The following is a 22,169-nucleotide window of genomic DNA, read 5'->3' on the forward strand; positions in this document are numbered from 1 at the left end:
AAAACTGTTAATTAGGTTTTTCACTCCTTAAGTACCTATCCCAATTCATTAGTCTCATTTTTCACTCTGTCATACCCTAAATAGGAAAAAAAGCTGAAAATTTCCCTATAAAAGGTTCTCCTTATCCAGTACCTTGGAATTTCCACTACTAAAAATCGAAATTGAAAGGAATAATATAAATATTTTCCCGTATAATGCGAAGTTTTCGAGAAATTCGATGTTCGAAAATTGAAAGTATCTGTGAAATTTGAAAGATTGGGTACTTTGGCTGAATACAACTCTGTTTAAAAGATCCACAGATGTGTAGTCTCACAGATTTAGCTAGTTATTCTGAAGGTAATTTTGTTTTTTCAGATGTGGCACAGGTCAAATCGGAAGAAATAGTATAGGAAAAAATTGTTTCTTTTGACCTCAAGAATCTACTGTTAAAATACCTGTACGAGACAAAGACCTGAAAAGCAATTTTTCAGGTGCTGAAAGAATTGAAATTGAGGTCACACTATTGTCTGAAAAAACATACAGAAAAATTCTTATATTCACCCAGAATTTTTCTTCGCATTGCCCTAGAATTCCTCTCCGAGTTCTTCTGCTACTTTCACCGAAACAAAAATTGATTTGAAGACAAACTCTAACCAAACGATAGTTTGTCTCCGCGTTCCAAATTCTTCGTGAGAAAATTCATTCGTCTGTACAGAATAGTCCCCATTTAAAATTCAAATGTCTCTTTTTATGCAGAAGGTCCAATTAATTTTTCCTTGATAAACTTTTTCAGGTTGCAACGGACACAAGATTGGAATATTTGTTTCCTGCATTCGCATATATCTGCATATATATGAACTGAATTGCAATCTGAACAATACAGATTTGAATAAAGAAAAAGGAAGAGTTTCATTATCAGTGTATAGCAATCGAGAAAAAATTGAAATGGACTGAGATACGAAATATATTCTGGGTTCTGTTTTTTCACTTCTTTCATATTCTAATTATTAGCTCGACTTCAAGAAGTCAGCAGACTTAGTTGCCATTTAGATCCACCGGAATTTATCCTGGATCCGATACTGCTGACACTCTCCACTCTATCCACACCCTCCCAGATATTGAAATAACATTAAGAAGACAAACATTTACTCAACAAACTTTGAACGTGTCTTCCAGAAGTTCGTCGGAAGACAGGAAGTTAGAAATCATTATTCGAAATATTTCACCGGTTTTTTGAGCTGCCATATTGACCCTAATCGATGGATGAGTATGATTTCTGTGTGGATAAATACATTTCCGGCTTGGGCTATCAATAATCGTTGAAGATATACAGGGTGAGTCTTTGACTCGTACAAACATTTCAACAGTAGATTCTTGAGGTCAAAAGAAACACTTTTTTATACCATTTTTTTAGATTCGGCCCTGATAAAAAGATGTAGTCATTTTAAGTTTTCATAATGAGCTGTGCCACCCCTGGACAAACAAAATAACTTTCAAAACTAGTAAACGTTCCAATATTCATTAGATAGCCTCCAACTTAGTTGAAAGAGTTGGGATCTTCGAATTTTTGGTATTTTTTCAGTGCGTAATGGTCATTATGAGAAGACGTGGGTGATATCTTGTGTTCGAAAAAGATTTATCAAATAAATGAAAAACTACATTCCGAAATTCATTTCATTCGATGAATCCGTTTGTGAAATAGAACTAAAAATATTTTTTTATGGTTTTTCGACAGCCTGTATATTTTACACCGAGCTGACTCGGAAAAACTAGTGAAGAAAAAGAAGGTTTCTTTTGAACTCAAGAATCTATTGTTACGATATATGTACGAGTCAAAGACTCCACCCTCTATATGTTCGCGACAAGAAATAATCAGTTCAGACATATTGTATTTTTTTTTCAATGAAATTGGGACGTATTGAGATCAGAAGAAGTCGAAATTTATGCCTGAGAATAAAAAAAAAAGATCCTGCTGCAAAATAGTGCAGTTCAATCCTCCAGTAGTTTCTAGAGAATTTAAAAATCTAGATGGGGTATTTTCCTAAATTTCAAAATATATGTCATTCAAATCCTTATAACTCAAATATATCGAAATATATTTTTTTAGAATTTTAACATATTGCGTTTTGTCTGCATTTACTTACGAAAATTCTGATTTCAGAAGTGCTATCTTATGAACATTCTACGTCATTTTCACAATCCGGCAACGCCCGTCGAATCAATAAAGGTCATGAAAGTTTTATGATCATCATAGACTTAATAAATATCAAGTTTGGTGATCATATTCGACAAGGAGAACAAACAGTGCATAGAAATATCAAACAATGACACAAAATGTCATCGTTTTTAAGAATATATAGACACAGATTACAGAAACAATTTTTTGAAATGTGTGGATATAGCATTCTATACCTTCCTGATCTGTTCCACTGTTGTCTAATTAACAAAAATTACTAGACTTTTGTAAAGGCATTCTACGTCACAAGCTTTCACATAGTCTAAGTTTGGAAGAGTATATTTCTGAAATTTCTGAATTTTGAAGCGAATCTTTCACGTGTTGGATAACTAATGGAAAAGGGTTTCCATAAATAATTTTAAATACGATTTTGGAGTTTTAGGAAACTCGCCCATTTTCAGATGTTGGTTGATATTAGATTGAAGTTTTGAAGGGGTTTCATAGCCCTGTGATCTTGAGGTCTATCGTGCCTCCCAATCAGAGCTGTATCCGCTGAAATTTCGCACCAAAATACCCAATTTTTTCGGAAGTTGGCGAAATTTACTCACCTTTCCAAAGATTTTATGGGAACCGCTCTGAACGCCGCTTGATACTCAGAACAGAAATATCAATATACCACCTGCATCAAATTTATGGCTCTGGCGAGTAGAATAAAGGCGATTTTGCCCCGTAATGGCTCATAATACCCTTCTGTGGCGGGGTTTTGTGTTGGGCTGCAGCAGGGGATTAATGTTTAATTAGATTCCGCATATTGTTACCAGTTGACGTTATGAATTGCGCTCATTCGCTGGGTTAATTCGAATTGCCATCCGCAAAATGGTGGAAATTATCGCTTCTCACATTATGTCCTAGTAATTTCGTCGTATCGTTGATCTATAACCAGCCCTGAATGGGCGTCTTTTGAAATAGCACCGCGTTGGGACACAACGCCAAAATTCCGGAAATTTGCAGAAGTATAAACCCATTACACTCTCCCTGTCGCCACCAAAAACAATACCGTGCACAACAATTCAAAAATTCACAAAAAAAATAAATACAATGAATAAATTATAACTTCCAAAATGAAAAAGAAGAATTTGATTTCGTTGCCCAAATTCTTATGGTTTATTTGAACTTTTTGAAGAGTGCCTATTCAATCGGAAATTCAAAACTTTATAGTTAATTACAAATAAATATTTTACTCACGAAATCGGTGTCTTCGATTGCTCATTTGAAATTTAATGTTACCTTTTTTTTTTCAGGATTCTTTTGATGTTCGTCTGTTCCTGATGTCTTGAGGCAGCTTGTCCGTAGTTTGAAAACCACTGAGAAATTCGATAGAATGGACATTTGAAGGGAACTTCCTCCGCATAGTTCCTATGGATATGTCTCCAAAACTTGACCAATTCAAAAGGTGAGCCATAATTTAAATAATTTGCCAACCCGTTGCAAAATGGCCAATGCGCCTTGGTTAAACTTAAACAATCATATGCTTCGCCAGATACACTCGAGATTGCATTTTCAATGAGAAAATAAACATTCATAGAGAAAAAGGTACACTTGGTACTCTCCCTACTTCTAGTGTCATTCCCTGGAATTTCCTAAAGTTAAATCCATGATCCCTGTGTATATTCAGATTCACGATTATTCGAGTCGTTATCAAAACTTATTTCTGGCGTTCTTGGAGAACCCCGAAACCGACCACTTCAATTTTGTTCTGGAGTCTACGTAAAAACTCCCCTCCCGATACAACCCTGAAGAGTTCGACGATGTCCGAAATCAATTACATTGTTAACCCCGTTCTCCTTCGTTCCATTCGAGTGTCAATTGGAGCGCCCCTATTGTCGTCCATAGAGTAATCTGCATATATCGACGACAGACTTGGACGACCGAGTCCACATGAATATAAATGAAATGTCACTCCTTCCGGCACATTTAGAATTATTGACATCACTATTGGAATATCACATGCGAAGTATCTCGATCGATAAAATGGGCGTTCAAGATTTGTTGATGGTCGTAGAACGGACTCTGGGGATTATTCAGTGTAAGATTACTGCCATATGTGGGATTTGAAGTATAGGCACAGAATTTGGCGTACTGAGGGGTTTCTGTTTATGTATACTCCATTCATTTTATTTTAGCACTCGGTTGGCCATGGAAATTTGACACATTTCACTCTGTATAGTACGAAAATGTGGGGTTATGACGCTTGTCAAAACATTTTTGGGTTTTAAAGCAACGTTATGTTGCCCGTTCTACGTAAAAGTGTATGTTATTACGTATTTTATCACAATGTCGAATCTCTCCGGAAATTATGTGACGAACATAATTGAAGTTTATACAAACTGATTGAAGGCATACCAAATCCAGTTATTTGCATGGAAAATACAAGAGATCAGTAAAATCTCATAATATGCACTAGCTTGAGGAGAGTTAATGTTCGTTATCTTCTTTGGCTAAAGTTTGAATACGTTACATCAGTTGTAGATTTCAAAAATATTAACCCTAAGATGAAATGCATATGATGCAGTGGTTGGGAATGGGTATCTCCCGAAGAAATTAACAGATAATTACAAGAATGTTAAATTCTTCAACAAAAATCATCTTGCATCAATATAAGTAAAAGGAATTAAGGAAGTTTCAAGTCAAGATGAACTTCACCTTTGAACAAAAATTCCACAAATACGCGCCAGTTGTCCTGTTAGTTGTTTATTCATGTAAAATTTTTGTTCAAAGGTGAAGTTAATCTTGACTTGAAACTTCCTTTAATTCCTTTTACTTATATTGATGCAAGATGATTTTTGTTGAAGAATTTAACATTCTTGTAATTATCTGTTAATTCCTTCGGGAGATACCCATTTCCAACCACTGCATCATATGCATTTCATCTTCGGGTTAATGTTTTTGAAATCTACAACTGATGTAACGTATTCAAACTTTAGCCAAAGAAGATAACGAACATTAACTCTCCTCAAGATAGTGCATATTATGATATTATACTGATCTCTTGTATTTTCCATGCAAAAAACTGGATTTGGTATGCCTTCAATCAGTTTGTAAAAACTTCAATTACGTTCGTCACATATTTTCCGAAGAGATTCGACATTGTGATAAAATACGTAATAACAGAAATTTTTATGTAGAACGGGCAACATAAAGTTGCTTCAAAACCCAAAAATATTTTGACAAGCGTCATAATCCCACAGTTTCGTACTATACAGAGTGAAATGTGTCAAATTTCCATGGCCAACCGAGTGCTAAAATAAAAGTGAATGGAGTATAAAGTTTCTGTGAACAGTTTCCAAGTAGTACGCGTAATTTACATCGGGCATGTCGAAATCTCAAGGAGGAGGCAAATATTGATTGATCCTCCTCATTAAGATTGCAAGTGTTCATGATTGAAAAGGATATTAATCCGCTCAAGTTCAGAAAGGACCGCATCATGAACAGCATGAAATTTCGACGTTCCGATGACCCAGTTCTCGAAACTTATAGATCGCGGAATATTGCGCTTGAATCTCTCGAAAAATGAGTCAATCGACGATAAGGATTCAGATCCCACTTTATCTCGCAACATGCCCCTCTCATCCGGATACTTCCTTGTACGCGGAAAACGGTGCAAAATCGAAACCTTGGCCGTGGAAAGGTCACGTGAAAATAATTCTGCCGCACTCGAATTCTGCCATGTCATCGTATAACGTCGCAACTTAGGTAAGAAACTTAAAAATACGATAAAGATAACGACTGTAGCGATATCTCACCGGCACAGGACAGTTGAAATACCTCTAACAGCCACATAGCGTGCTTGACTTGTCCTTGCCGCAGTCGGTTACTAAGGGATGCTACCCCATTTCACTTTGGCCTTTCGCAGAGACGGATCCTGCAGACAGAATGGGGAGGTTGGATTCTCCACCTCATATTTCTTTATTATTGCTCGAATCATTAATATTTCGTTGATGTTCGTTTCGATGCGATGAGAAATTGTGTCGGGGAAACTCTTCAAGAACGATTTTATCGAAAAAAACATGAATTGCTTATTTATTCATTTATTTATACCAGGTGGTCCATGTTAAAATTTCCAGCCGGATATTCCCGCGGGAGAAGACATCTTTCAATTGCAAATTTGTGGTGTACACCTCCCTAAGAAGAGTTTGAAGGAATAAAAATTTATTTGAGGCATTTTACTTGGATACAGCTCCTTGATGGTACCTGGAAGGGTTTTTTACGAGGATGTATTGATATCTAGTTAGCCTAGACCAGTTCCATGCATAAAAATAATATTGTGTTACCATAGCAACATTAGAAGTTTGACGTCAAAAAAGTAACCAGAGTTACGCAATGAATTGAAAGAAAGAAGATGTCCACCGAAATTGTGAAAATCGAAAAATTGGACTATCGAGCCATCATCAAGTGTGGTGCAGAAGAAGAAACTATAGACCACTTGGTGAACAGTTGTGGAATATATCGTTTTCAGGGTGGTTTCGAAGGTATTCATTCGGTTACCGATTCTTTTTTGAGTTGGGTTACTAATTTCAAAATTATTTAATGAGTAATATAAAATGCAACACACCCCTCTCGTTTTTTCTTTCTTTTTTGTTTTCAGATTATTCTTCGTCAACCATCATAGTACAAAGAATGGGAGGAAGTTTTTGGATTTTGGCATATGAAGAAGATGTCCTTCAATTTCAATTATTTTCAGCTTATTCTTTACACAAATACATCATCATTACACTTATACGGGCAAACAGAGAGTTTTTTCTGAGGTTTTTATCTCTGTTTTTTTCATGTATCATACGAAGATATGTATGGTACCCCGTTGACATTTTTCCTCTGCTTACACTGAGATCTGGAACGTGGAACAGGTTTTTAGGATCTGTTTCTTGTTCCATTTCTTTACACCCGCTTCATTGTTATTTTCAGATTGTAAAAGTTTGTAACACTCTTTTTCAAAAGAATATATATATCAAGTACCAGTATTTAAAAGGGTTAAGAGGTAAGCAGATTTACAAAGATATGCTAAATACACTTGGTGATCAATGTCCTTCGTATGCGACCGTGAAAAATTGGACTGCAAGCTTCAAAAGAGGTGAATTTTCCATTGAAGATGATGACCGATCGGGAAGGCCAGTTTCTGTGTCAGTCCCCGAAAATATCGATGCAGTTCATGACTTGATTTTATCAGACCGTCGAATAGGGCTAAAACTGATATCTGAAGCACTGAATATTTCACACGAACGCGTTCATCATATAGTTCGCGTCAATTTGGACATGGGAAAAATTGTTGCAAAATGGATCGCCAAATATTCGAATGTTGACCAAAAGCGTGCAAGGGTAGAAGCATCTCGTTCGATCTTTGTTTGATTTGGAAACGATATAGACTTCTTAAACCGAATTTTTACTATGGATGAGACTTGGGTACATTTCTACGATCCAGAAACAAAGCAACAATCGATGGTATGGCGACACTCTGGTTCTCTAAGACCTAAGAAGTTTCGTGTCCAAAAATCTACTGGAAAAGTTCTTGCTTCAGTTTTTTGGGATTGCCATGGAGTAATCAGGATTGATTTTTTGGATGAGGGTAGGACAATAACTATTCGACATTACTGACCACTCTACGGGAAAAAAATTAAAGAGAAAAGACACGGAAAGCTATCCAAAGGTGTTTTGTTTCTGCAGGACAACGCCCCTGCACACAAATCTCATGTTGCCATGCAAAAAATTCGTGATTTAGGGTTTGAATTACTAGGACATCCTCCTTATTTACCAGATTTAGTTCCATCCGTTTCTCATCTCTTTTCTCAACTGAAAAAAAGTTGAAAAGATCGTAAATTTTCTTCCAACGAGGAGGTAATAAAAGCTGTGGAGTTCTGGTTTCCAGAGCAAGAAGAAAAATTTTTTTTGAAAGCTCTAGAGATGTCGCAGGATCGCTGTAATAACTACATTTTTGGGTTCCTTCTTCTTGAACTCTCTTTATTCTTCAATTTCAAGCCTAGTAAAAGTGGATGGACGGAAAACTAGACGTAGAAATTATAGTATGCCGCCCCTGCATGTTCAGCTTCTCAACGTCACGAAAAGGAAATTCCACAGGAAAACGAACCCGGTTAAGAATAACGTATGTTACACCCAAATAAATAATTCATTCATAAATAATCACCAAGATCCTTCGTTCCGGAACTTGTGTTTCAGTATAAATAAAAAAAGTTCTTCATTGTATTAGTGGATGAACTTCTAATTCGATTTGAATCGAACAAGAGTACGGAGGAGACTAGACTGTTTCGATAAATTTGATGTCAGAGGCTGTTTACGAAAGATAAGGGAAAAATTCAGGAGGTGATCCAAGTCAGAGAATATAAATATTTCTTGTGTGATAAAACTGGAAACCCCTTTCAAGTTCTCGTTTATAAAATTGCCCATGAGATAGGTGTGATAATTTCCGACTTCCTGTAGATTGTAGATCTTGTGTAGAGCGTGTTCGATTATTTCTGGTTCACGAAAGCAGAATGAAAGGGATGACCGAATGTTTCGGGAAACCCCCTTTTCACCCTTCGGAAAAACCGGTCGAATATCTCGAACAGTAATTACCACTTCGCCATACCAAAAAGGGTATATTTCACTCTTGTGACTTATAAGGATCGAAAAAGTTGATTGCCCATTTCGCCCTATCAAATATTACGATCCCCCTCTTACTACCTCATCTGGCCCAATTCGGGGGTTAATGGGGTCATATTCCACCGACGTCTTTATATTTCATTTCATCGGGATCGATCTCGGAGCCCTGTATACAACAGTAAATGCTGAAAAATTTGTCGTCAATCAGTTGTGGAATTTTAATATTTGTTGGTGCATTTTTGTGTTGCAAATTGCCGGATGCGCCGGTTAAAGTTAAAGGAAGAATAGTAGTTATTTATACAAGTGAGTTAAATGAATGTTTATAACTCACGTGTTGTATGCAATTGTTATTTGTGCAGTCAGTTGGGAGAAGCATTATTTTCGTAATGAGTGTATTTTTACTAAACTTATTACTAAAAATAGTGTTCATACAAAAAATTATCTAATTGTGAATGGGATTTGGCTATAAATTCAAATTGAAAATACCAAAAACGTATAAATAAGCTTCCCTTGCTGATGGAGACATGATCAGAAAGTTGATCAAAAACATCGGATGTATCAGAATCTTCCACTAAGATTCTCCTATGTACTTCAAAGGAATATTTCTCTTAACATCTGAAATCTCCATTTTCTCATCGATTGAGAAGAATAACTATCCCCCAAAAAATTTTCCATTTCAAATGAAGAGGGGAAGAGGTAATAAACCATCCATAGTCACACAGTCCAAATTATTTGGATAAAAATAAGACTATGTTGACAATCGACTGATTATAAATCTGAATATAATTTGGAGATCTTATCTAAGACTAACTAAAGTGGAAAGACTTCTCTTCTCGAACTGTTTATCATTTCGAACGTTACTGAAAATCTGATGAATTAACTAATTTTTTTTTCATTCTATCGAGATATTTCTGTGAAAAACTTTCTCATGTTATCAATAGGATGATGTCTAGCCACCCAGCCACTAATCTGTATTTCAGCCGATCAAAAAAACCGCCGATACGATCAATCCGATACTGTTATACACAGGGCGGTGCAATTAGGCGAGAGCACGCTTCTGCTCTTCTGCTGTGTGCCTTATCTCTCGTACCAAAATGCAATCTTCAGGTTTATTATTTGAAACTGGAGCGCCTAGCGCTTCGGCGGTTAATATGGAGTCCATATAATGGCCCCTAATTAAAATACTAAATACCCCGATGGAGTTTAATTTTGCTGATGTGAGGCCTGAGCTAACAACCTTGTTAGAGTCTCTTGAATAATCTCGCATCGTGCAATTTCGGAAGCCTGGGGAGCGCCCATAATCCATACGCTGGGACCTTATGTGCCGTCCATGAAACACCTAAGCCCTTTTGATCGTTGCATTCCGAGGAGGGAGAGGTGTTAATTAAATTATAGACGAATAAGGATTAATTTGTCGTCATTAGCGAATGAACGAGGCTGTCTGAATAGTGTACCAAACTTTTTCTGTACCGATAATAGAAATCTGTTTATGATTTAACAATGAGTTACACTCAATTTTCTGAGTAATGAGGTAATTTCCGTATTGTGGGAAACAATGAAGGATTTTCCAATGAGGGCATCGATGTTTGAATGAAATAAAACGAGCTGTACGAGGATATATTGAAAAATTCTTAGCCTACTAGAGAACCAAACAAAATTTCATTGTGAAAATATTTTATTACTGAACATATTCTCCTCTTAATTGGATACATTTATTACAGCGAACCTGCAACAACTCTAGACCTTTCAAAAAAAAATGCTTCTTCTTGCTCTGCAAACCAGACATCCACAGCTTTTATTACCTCCTCGTTGGAAGAAAATTCACGACCTTTTAACCTTTTTTTTTAGTTGAGGAAAGATAGTCGGATGGAGCCAAATCTGGTGAATAAGGGGGGTGTTCTAGTAATTCAACCCCTAAATCACGAATTTTTTGCATGGCAATATGAGATTTATATGCAGGGGCGTTGTCCTTCAAAAACAAAATACCTTTGGATAGCTTTCCGCGTCTTTTCTCTTCAATTTTTTCCCGTAGAGTTGTCAGTAATGTCGAAGAGTAATCTCCGCTTATTGTTCTACCCTTATCCAAAAAATCAATCATGATTACTCCATGGCAATCCCAAAACACTGAAGCAAGAACTTTTCCAGCAGATTTTTGGACACGAAACTTCTTAGGTCTTGGAGAACCAGAGTGTCGCCATTCCATCGATTGTTGCTTTGTTTCTGGATCGTAGAAATGTACCCAAGTCTCATCCATAGTAACAATTCGGTTTAAGAAGTCTACATCGTTTCCAAATCGAACACAGATCGAACGAGTTGCTTCTACCCTTGCACGCTTTTGGTCAACATTCAAACATTTGAGGATCCATTTTGCAGCAATTTTTCTCATGTCCAAATTAACGTGAACTATACGATGAACGCGTTCGTATGAAATATTCAGTACTTCAGATATCCGTTTTAGCCCAATTCGACGGTCTGATAAGATCATGTCATGAACTGCATCGATATTTTCGGGGACTGACACAGAAACTGACCTTCCCGATCGGTCATCATCTTCAATGGAAAATTCACCTCTTTTGAAGCTTGCAGTAAAATTTTTCACGGTCGCATACGAAGGACATTGATCACCAAGGGTATTAAGCTTATCTTCGTAAATCTGCTTACCTCTTAACCCTTCTAAATACAGGTACTTAATGATGGCTCGATACTCCAATTTTTCGATTTTCACAATTTCGGTGGACATCTTCTTTCTTTTAATTCATTGCATAACTCTGGTTTACTTTTTCGACCTCAAACTTCACACTGACACTTCTTATGAGTTATTGTTCGTTGCTATGGTAACCCAATATTTTTTTTATTCATGGAACTGGTCTAGGCTAATTAGATATTGAAATTGAAAGGTTTATGTAGGTAGAGACAAAATCGAACAGTTCAAAGTGGAAAACACCTCACAAATAATGAAAATCCCAAATGAAAACTGACCTACTTACGCTTTTCCCCTTTCTGATCGTTACAGGAATTTTATTCCGCATCTTCGTTCCGCGATGTATTGTGAAAATCTTACACGGAAACTGTCTTTGCGGGGTTTCAAGATTTACGTCGATCCTCGGAAAATTCCACCCCCTCGGCCCCATAACGGGAATTTTCTATAGAAGATGGGGCTTATGTGCGCCGAACAACGATTTCGCCTTAATGAGATTCCTCAAGCTGCCTCCTTCCTACGGTATATGACGGGTTCGCGTCATAATTGAAGGAGAAAAAGCCAAAGAGAGACTTTTTGGATACGACGTCAGCGCTTCCGATGCTCCCGCTAGATTTTCCGAGGCGTTTATCGATATTATTTCCACCGAGGAGTGGCATCGCTTTTGATCTCGCCGAGACAAAAGCCTAACTGCCGAGAAAAACTCCGCAAGGATTTTAACGAGTCGAGGTATCCAGGGAATCGCAATTCGGTGTGTGGAAATCGCGGGGGGTTTTTCACAGCGGAACGGTCGATTCATTTTCGAACGTTTCCTATCAAGGTTGGCAACCCACACCTCCTTAAAACATGGAGAATCGGGAATTGTAGCTTTGGATACATCGATAGTATGAGTTATCAAACTCACAGAAAGTTTGGGGAATTTTATAGCCATTAGGAATATTCCCGAGATCATAGATGGCCCCAATTCTGTCACCTGAAGGCCTCGTACCTATAGTTCCTACAGCTACGGGCCCTATACACATTGGCTCCATGGTAATTGGCTCTATGCCTATAGGGACCATGGAATTGGCCCTATGGTTATAGACTTTTTGGTCGTATAGCTCCTGCGGCTATAGGTCCTATGGCTGTAGTCACTACGGCTGTAGGCTTCATAGTTTCAGGTCCCATAGCCCCCTTTTCACTTGCAATATGAAGTCCTATGGCTAGAGTATCTCTGTCAATAGACTTCATAGTTTCAGGTCCCATAGCCATACGCCCTCTTTTCACTCGAAATGTGAAGTCCTATGACTATGAGGTCTATAGCTATGGGCCCCATGGCTATGGGCTCTATGGCTATAGTCCCTCTGGCTATAGGCTCCATAGCTATATTCCCTCTTTTCACTTGCAATGTAGAGTCCTGTGGCTATGGCCCAATTGGCTATAGTCGCTTGGCTATAGGCTTCATATAGTTTTAGGTCCCATAACTATAAGCCCTTTTTTCACTCGAAATGTGAAGTTCTATGACTATGAGCTCTATAGCTATGGGCCCTATGGCTATAGTCACTCTGGCTATAGGTTCCATAGTTTCAGGTCCCATAGCTATATGCCCTCTTTTCACTTGCAATGTAGAGTCCTGTGGCTATGGGTCCTATGGCTATACTATCTCTGGCAATAGGCTTCATAGTTTCAGGTCCCTCTTTTCACTTGTGGGTATGGCCCCTTTGGTTATAGTCGCGCTGGCTATAGGCTTTATATTGTTTTAGGCTCTTTTTTCACTCGAAATGTGAAGTCCTATGACTATGAGGTCTATAGCTATGGGCCCCATGGCTATGGGATCTATGGCTATAGTCACTCTGGCTATAGGCTCCATAGTTTCAAGTCCCATAGCTATATGCCCTCTTTTCATTTGCAATGTAGAGTCCTGTGGCTATGGGCCCTATGGCTATAGTCGCTCTGGCTATAGGCTTCATATAGTTTTAGGTCCCATAACTATACGCCCTTCTTTCACTCGAAATGTGGAGTCCTATGACTATTAGCTCTATAGCTATGGACCCTATGTCTATGGGCCCTATGGCTATAGTCACTTTGGCTATAGGCTCCATAGTTTCAGGTCCCATAGCTATATGCTCTCTTTTCATTTTCAATGTGAAGTCCTATGGCTATGGGCTCTATGGCTATGGGTTCTATGGCTATAGTCGCTATGCCTATAGTCACTATGACTATAGGGTTCATAGCTTCAGGTACTATAGCTATATAGTCCTCTTTTCACTTGAAATGTCAGGACCAGTTTCCGAATTGTTGTTTAGTTTGCAATAAATGTATACACTGCCCAAATTTTTTCAGAAAAGAATAATTTGATATTATTTTGATCGAGAATTTTGTGTAATTCACATCGAAATGACTACAATTTGTGTATCATCATGGTAATGGTCAAATTCAGATAAAATCACTACAAATTGTGGATTTTCACGTTTTTCCAAGATTAAAATCAAGAGTATTCGCAACTATTCATCCTACTGGAGCCCAAAAGAAGAGACAGTCATCTTTTTGACAGCTTCAATTTGATTATAGCTCAATTTCCATATTTTTTCCAGATCTCAGATAGAACGATGACGACGCAGTGGGTCGCCTGCTTCTTGGTAATCTTCGCACTTCCACCGTGCTTCGCGCAGCCGCACAGAAACCGGCACCACCTTCCAGAGCCCCATGCCGAAGCTTATCACATGGCACGTGACCCCTTCGACCCCCACAGAGACTCCGAGGAGTTCCGGAGGGACGCCCCCGACGACAAGAGGGACTTCTCCCACAAGGACAGCAAGGGCGAGGAGTCCCTCGTGATCCAGACGAAGAAGGGCAAAGTGCGAGGCATCACCATAAGCGCGGCTACCGGCAAGAAGGTGGACGCCTGGATGGGCATACCCTACGCGCAGAAGCCCATCGGTAACCTCAGGTTCAGGCACCCGAGACCGGTGGAAGCGTGGGAGGGCGTCATGAACACGACCACGCAGCCCAATTCCTGCGTGCAAATCATCGACACCGTGTTCGGGGATTTCCCCGGGGCGACCATGTGGAACCCGAACACGCCGCTCAGCGAGGATTGTCTTTATATCAACGTGGTAGTGCCTAAGCCACGTCCAACCAAGGCCGCCGTCTTGGTTTGGATTTTCGGTGGTGGATTCTATTCGGGAACAAACACCTTGGACGTGTACGATCACAATATCTTAGTGTCCGAAGAGAACATTATACTAGTGTCGATGCAGTATCGGGTGGCTTCGTTGGGTTTTTTGTATTTCGGCACTCCGGAAGTACCGGGAAACGCCGGGATGTTCGACCAGATGATGGCGTTGCAGTGGATCCGAGACAACATAGCCGCCTTCGGGGGCAATCCAAACAATATAACCCTGTTCGGGGAATCGGCGGGCGCTGTGTCCGTCTCTTTACATCTCCTATCGCCCTTGTCCAGGAATTTATTCTCCCAGGCCATAATGGAATCGGGCAGCGCGACTGCACCCTGGGCTATAATATCGCGAGAGGAGAGCATCCTGAGAGGTCTCCGACTGGCGGAAGCCGTTCAATGTCCCCATGATAGGAGTCAGCTCAGCGCCGTCGTTGAATGCCTGAAAAAGAAGGACCCGACGGATCTCGTGAATAACGAATGGGGCACGTTGGGCATCTGCGAATTCCCCTTTGTGCCGGTGATAGATGGCGCTTTCCTCGACGAGCACCCGGTCAGGGCCATGAGCAACAAGAATTTCAAAAAGACCAATATCCTCATGGGCTCGAACACCGAGGAGGGTTATTACTTCATCATCTACTATCTGACCGAATTATTCAGGAAAGAGGAGAACGTCTACGTGAACCGGCAGGAATTTCTGCGTGCCGTGACCGAGCTGAACCCTTACGTAAACGCGGTCGCGCGACAAGCTATAGTTTTCGAATATACGGATTGGTTGAATCCGGACGATCCGGTCAGTAACAGAGACGCCCTGGATAAGATGGTGGGCGATTTTCATTTTACATGTAACGTGAACGAGTTCGCACACCGTTACGCGGAAACCGGTAACAACGTGTACATGTACTACTACAAGCACAGGACTGTGGCGAACCCTTGGCCCTCATGGACGGGCGTGATGCACGCCGATGAAATCAATTACGTCTTCGGAGAACCGCTGAACCCTACTAAGAGCTACACTAACCAAGAGGTAAGATATTAGATCTATTAACAACTCACTAATGCCTATCCTCACCAACAACCCCCAAATTTTAAGAGGCACCTAAGCCCCACTTAACTAGGATTTCGTTTTTATCAAGGCTAAGGGACCAATTAAAGACGAAAATATAACTTTCACAAACTTTTTAGGGTGTTTTTAGGTCAATATCACCGAAATTGGTCAATATTGAAATTCAAGGTCATTCGATGGGAGATTGTGGAAGTGGTAAGTGAGACAATAACGGCCATTATCTTTGAAGAGGAATTGACCAATTTCGATCAAATCGCCCCTAGAATGTCTTATAAAAATTTGCAAGTAAAATTGATGATAAGTGTTCCACAACTATTATTGCTTATCTACTCTGTACTGTACTGTATTCGTCTGGATTTCGAAGAAAAACAAATCTTGACCCAAATTCATTAAATTTAGGTACAATACAACCAAATAAACACAAAATTAACAAAAAAATACGTTGTTGTATACTTAACACGAATTTCATTGAGACTTTTATTGTGTTTTAGTGTTTTTTTTAATTATGAATCTTCTTGGAGATCACCTCACAGAAATCAGTTATCTAACAGTAATTACCTATCGTAATGTAACACCTACTTACTCGAAAGAAAGCGAAAACCTGAATGAATGACCGCTATAGGAATAAGGCAGAAGGATAATGAATTTCAATATGGAATAATCGGAAAACAGTTACCGCTTTCGATAATCATAGTTTTTTAATAATTTAGTCATTGTACGCTGCCTAGTTTCGTTCGAATTTCAACCAAAATATTCCGTGGATCAATTTTGTATCCGTTCCACTCATTTTTTTTTTTGTGTAGTAATGTTCTGAGACAATCGAGAATTCATTTCCATAATTCATTGATAATAATAATAGATATTCAACCACGCAAGAAAATGAGGTCAGTCAGGATAGAACTTTATCCAAATAAATTATTATTCACTCGAATAGAATATTTTATTGAAAGTGCCAAAATAAAATATTACACATCTTGTTCATTATTCTTTGTTCTCTTCGTTCATCATTATTTTTTTGATAAGGTTGGGAAGATAGGTAAACGACAGATTCTTTGTGTTCTTTGAGATTCAGTTTGGAATGTCACAGAGCATTTTATGGGAAATGCTCTCGGTATTATTGAGGGAACTTTTCCCTAAGTAACATTTTATTGGCAACCGTTTTAAAAGCATGTCTACCTCTTCTGAAGGCTATTTATGCAGAATAATAGTAAACTGCATAATAATCTTCTATATCGAATATAAATTTCAACTTTTCGTGATATGTAGGTTACCTTATTTTGTTTCAGGTTGATCTCAGTCGCCGAATAATGAGATACTGGGCCAACTTTGCCAAAACAGGCAACCCTAGCCTATCACCAAATGGAGTTTGGACGCCAACATTTTGGCCATTGCACACTGCTTACGGTAGGGAATATCTCACCCTAGACATCAACTCGACAGCAACAGGAAGAGGTCCCAGATTGAAACAGTGCGCTTTCTGGAAGAAATATCTACCTCAGCTCCAGCAACTCACAGGTAGTACGCATAAAAATCTTGATATTCAACTTAGGACAATCTAGCACTAACATTTCGAAGATTATGTCAAAAAAATAAATTATTTTTTTGGAAAATGAATTCTTAGAAGATAAACTAAAGATAATAAGACGCCTATAAAAAGAGTTTCATCTTTACCAATTAGACTTAAGACAACCAGAGTAATCGGTGAGCTTAGATTGTGTTTTGTGTAATGAAATTATCGTGTATATTGTTGATTGACTTGAAAAATATGTTGAAGTTTCATCTACAACAGTTAGAAGAAGGGAATTATTGGACTTATTGCAATATCATACCCCAGACAGGTTTAAGAGCCCACAATATCGATTGGTATCGTAATTGAGTTGTTATAAAGAACATGTTGACTCATTTTAAGTGACAGGGTACACAGTTCACCATTTTCCCATCAATTCAAGAACCGTTATCGTTTATAATGCTTGACAGGCTGTTTTCAATTTATAATCCATAACTTGAACTGAATGTGATATTTCGAGGGTTGATTGGAGAATATGGATGAGTGAAAAATTTATGGGTCGTTAGAAAAATTATACCCGACAGGAATTTTCACAGCGTGTTGTATTTTACGAAATGAAAATCTGTCTAAATATGACAAAGAATCATGATGATTTCCTGGGCTGATTAAGAATTGTTTGTGAAAGAATTATCTAGACAGCTTTTGCTTTGATATCGAAGGTGTTCTGAAAACGCTGACTTCTGACTTCTAGTGGTTTACCTATAGGTTTCTATGTCTCTAGTGGTGACAGTTCAAGGTTCAAGTTTTGTAACCTAGAGATGTCTTTGACGTACTGAATTTATTCCAAGTTAGTACTGTGTGTCAACGAACGTGTCACTTTGACAATCAATCAATCATCTTTCATTTCCAGATGAACTACAAAACGCACCATCGAAGAAGAACTGCACAGAGACAAGCGAGGCTGTGTCCAGAAGGGCACACTTTGGCACGATCGTGTTCATTTTACTGTTCAGTGGAATCATCTGATGAATGAATACAAACTGATGTAGTGAAACCTTTTCAAGTACCAAGATTATTTAGTCCGTGGAGTTATGGTTCTTAGACAGGAAACCGCCTTCAAGAATTCACTGGAAGATGCGATCTTGCGCTTTTTAATCACGTAGGGACAAAAGAGTCGCTGAAAGTATAAGCTTATGACAATTTTCAAAAACAGTTACATTGAACTGAACTCTAGATATATATCATTGAAGAACCACATTAGCGGTTTGACCTAAGTATGTAGCAATTATTGCTGTAACTCTTTACTTTTATATTTTCTACTAACTACAAACACTAACTAATCTATACTGTGATCTGATTATGAAGAAATGCATATCATTATGTGGCCCTATGGCTACGTATTAGTTAACGAAATCTATATAAATATCAGCAGGCTTTATCTCTTCCCAGAAGAGTGAGATGAAAATTTGACTGCAAACCTCCATAGAGGTCACCATGTCGGATTATTTTCACCTTATTTCATTCCTATCAGTTCGTGAAAATTATGACTTTATGATACTAAAGTATATCGAGAAATTTTTCAGAGATTTCGTATCTGATTCAATGCTTTCTACAAAATATGGAGGATAAGTTTCTACACCTTTGTACCAACTGTATTCGATATTTTTTCCTGAATTTTTATTTCTTAGCAATAATCAATTATGAAATAAACACTCTGTTTTTCTGAAAACTGATGAATTTCTTGATATATCAAGGCTGGTTGTTCAAACTATCTGCACACAATTTCAGTACGCTGAAACTTTCGCCATGTGTATCTCATATATACAGGAAAGTATTATTCTCATCTGACTCAACAGACATTTATTTTTCCGTACTGCTCAGAGTGACTTTTCGATCTTGTATCGAAAAAAAGGCCTAGTTTTGCGTATCGATTGAAAACGATTTGGTTCGAATTTTTCTTCCTGAAAACTTTATCGAATGCGGGCAGTTTTCATAATAACTGCTTCCAAAATGAACTTGTAAATGTCGACCAAATCTTCAAGAAAAAGTGTATACCTAGTATTAAAAAAATTTGTTCAATTTGAAGCTGTAATTCGATGACAATAGTTCACAATAGATTGAATTGAACTAAGTCTATCCCCAGAAAAAGTGAAGAATTTGTAAGGAAACAAGTATTGGATTTTCTACTCGAAATGAACAGATAATTTTGAATTTTCCTTATTTTCTGAAAGATACGATAATTTCTTAACCAATTCCTAAATTGTTCCTCCCTTGAGATCACTTTTGTAGTTTTTTTCCTATCAATTTTGGGATTATTGTTCTCATCTTGAAAAACTAACTGGGGATTGGCAATTTCCACAGAATAGCCTAGTCAAAAATCGTGTCATTTCAATGTATTCTGCTTTATAATTAGGGCTCCTTATCATACCAACCATAGTTCTTTACGATGGCTTCTGACGATGAAAAACTTGTATAATTTTCAACGCACGAATCACATGGCACTAAAAATTAAATATTTATGTGAAGGATTTCTTGAGAATCGAATACGTTTTACATTCGATTTGTTAGGTACCTGTACTTGTTAGTTTCCTGTAGTTGTTTAAGTGTTAGTTCATTTAATGAAGAAGTTGATAAACTTATTTATATGTATAGTTGAAATGTTAAATAAGGATGCTCAACTGGTCAATGCGATAGGAAAATTGTCAACAGAAGAGGCAGTTCAACAGAAAACCGTCAAATATGTGGACCACCGAGATTTCACCAATTATAGGTCACAGAAACTTGGTGAAAGTTGATATATTGGCTTATTGGCATTCTGGTTTCATACCTAAGATTTCTTTCTCGAAATATTTCGAAACTCGTTCAATTTTTCACATAGCATTCCGTAAATAAACTGGAAATAGAATTTTCTTATTTGCCTATTTTTTTAAAATTTATTTTAAAAATTGTAACAGTGGTAATTGAGAGATGTAATGGAATAATGGCTGGGTTTTAAATAATGATTTCAGGTATTATTTTATTCTTTATTTTTTTTATTTTCAGGTAAAAATATGACTGGGAAATAAAGAACATGATGAATGACATAAAAAAGAAACAGCACGTCCTGAATAAAAAAATTTCTAGCCTTTTAGCCCTGTGAAATGAAAGATAATTTGCGGTTTTCTGTGAAACTGGGTCATTCAATATCCTTAGGTCTGCCTGAGATTTTTCGGAAGAAAAAATACAGTATTAATAATCGACAATGCAATTCGTTAGTTACTGCTACATGTTTCCTATAAAAATTTTAGAGAATATTTTTTCAAGAATAGATTTAAGCCGATCTACATAATAACCGAAGTGCTTCCTACGCTATGAAGCTTCTCGATGAAATAAAGCTGTTTCTTTATATACGTGTGACCAGTTGGGAATCGCCAAATTGTTATATTCACAGAGAAGTGACTGCAACTAACAGAATGTTTGAAACATATTTGATGTAACAGTGTCTTCAGTTGACCAGCAATCTTGTATAGGAAGTAAGATCTGCACTTGGTAGATTTTAGGTATCGCGTAGCCAATTTTCAGGAGAGGAGTTGTTTCTTAAATAGGTTTAAAATGTGTTTGAAGCTTGGAGATTCTGACTTCGTGCTCCGGCATAGGATCTGGCTATAGATGATCGTAAGAAACCTCGGCTTTTTCAGAAAACAGTAGCTCCATATTCATTCGACTTCCTGATTGTTCTAAATGATTAAAAAGATTGAAACTGAGTTTCTCTTAGGTGTTTGAAATATTCGAATGTATCATCTGTAATCAGATCCTGAAGGTTTTACCTATCAAACACTGGACGTAAGTTCGTTCCGTTGAAGATATTTTGATTATAAGAATTCAGTAATATTTCTTGTCGCAAAAAGTACTACTGGGGCTTGTTAGAGTGAAGAATTTTCTTCATTAGAGCACCATTTGCCTGGATCCTATGATTTCAACTAGACAATTTTTATAAATCGCTTCAAAAATTTTAATAGATATCGATAGAGAAACAGATTGAACTAGGGAAAGTTTATGTGACGCCTTTGAGGTATAAGAGATTGGATGTGAAATTATACACACTCCTGGGGGGTGTTTTAGTGTTCCAATGCAACAAAAAGGACATATCATTTATTATAGTCAATTTATACTCGTATATAACCTACATATCTTTGTTCAATAATGTACTTTCGAACTCGGTATATTACGGTTGTTACTCAAACGATATGGATTCTGAGGATGGATTTTATTCCATTCAATTCGAAAAATCTGGAAAGCCTTTTCGATATTATAGATTTTTTCCTCACTAAATAATACATTTCTCTAGTAAGTTCTCAACAATATTTGACAAAACATTGCTTGATTAACGGAGAGAAATTCCATTCACAGTTCTCATATCGTTTCAATACAAATGCAACTTCAACTGAGGGCTTGTCTAATTCTTCCATTCCCATATTAGACCCTAAGAGTTAATAGATGAATTTACTAAGGACTATTCAAGAAGCCTAATTATTAGTACAGCGAAATTTTATGAGAAATTGTCCAAAGCAATTGATTACTCTTATGAAGTTACAATTATTTTTTAAGCTATCTTTACTCCACAATGTGAGATTATAGTGAAATGATTCGTTTCACATTTCTTTCTTAAATAAGTGAATCAGAAAAAAATACAAGATAACTCGAGTATTATTGAATAATAGTAAGATTCCGAAAGCATATCTGTTCGCTCTTTACCCGATTACCTGAAGAATTCTAGAGCTTTTTGTTTCAATTACATATCCAGACAAAAATGATAACTCATAGAACTCCTTTAGGCCAACGGCTTGAATTTATGTATAATCATTATAAATAAAGAAGAGAAACAAAATAAAATAATGCTTGTAAATATGGTTTATTTTACCTCTCATCACAATCCTCAACTCCACACTGAATGGCCAC

General features: G+C 37.5%; 1 protein-coding gene and 1 long non-coding RNA gene across 2 annotated transcripts in view; one reads left to right on the forward strand and one right to left on the reverse strand.

The window, feature by feature from the left end:
* The window catches only part of LOC123311223 (acetylcholinesterase-like), a 31,300-nt gene extending 11,148 nt beyond the window's left edge, over positions 1-20,152 (forward strand). The window contains exons 2-5 of the mRNA XM_044895056.1: positions 3,457-3,608; positions 14,078-15,685; positions 17,011-17,239; positions 18,142-20,152. Coding sequence (XP_044750991.1) covers positions 14,093-15,685; positions 17,011-17,239; positions 18,142-18,257 — 1,938 coding nt within the window. The 5' untranslated portion in view covers positions 3,457-3,608; positions 14,078-14,092 and the 3' untranslated portion in view covers positions 18,258-20,152. The remainder of the gene's footprint in view (positions 1-3,456; positions 3,609-14,077; positions 15,686-17,010; positions 17,240-18,141) is intronic.
* LOC123311224 lies at positions 18,926-22,110 on the reverse strand. The gene is made up of 2 exons (XR_006537429.1): positions 19,804-22,110; positions 18,926-19,732 (listed from the first exon to the last, which is right to left on the reverse strand). It is a non-coding gene; the product is annotated as an uncharacterized LOC123311224 (long non-coding RNA).
* Between the last annotated feature and the right edge of the window lie 59 nt (positions 22,111-22,169).

Source organism: Coccinella septempunctata, chromosome 4 (genome assembly GCF_907165205.1).
Source record: "Coccinella septempunctata chromosome 4, icCocSept1.1, whole genome shotgun sequence".
Taxonomy (NCBI): Eukaryota; Metazoa; Arthropoda; class Insecta; order Coleoptera; family Coccinellidae; genus Coccinella; species Coccinella septempunctata.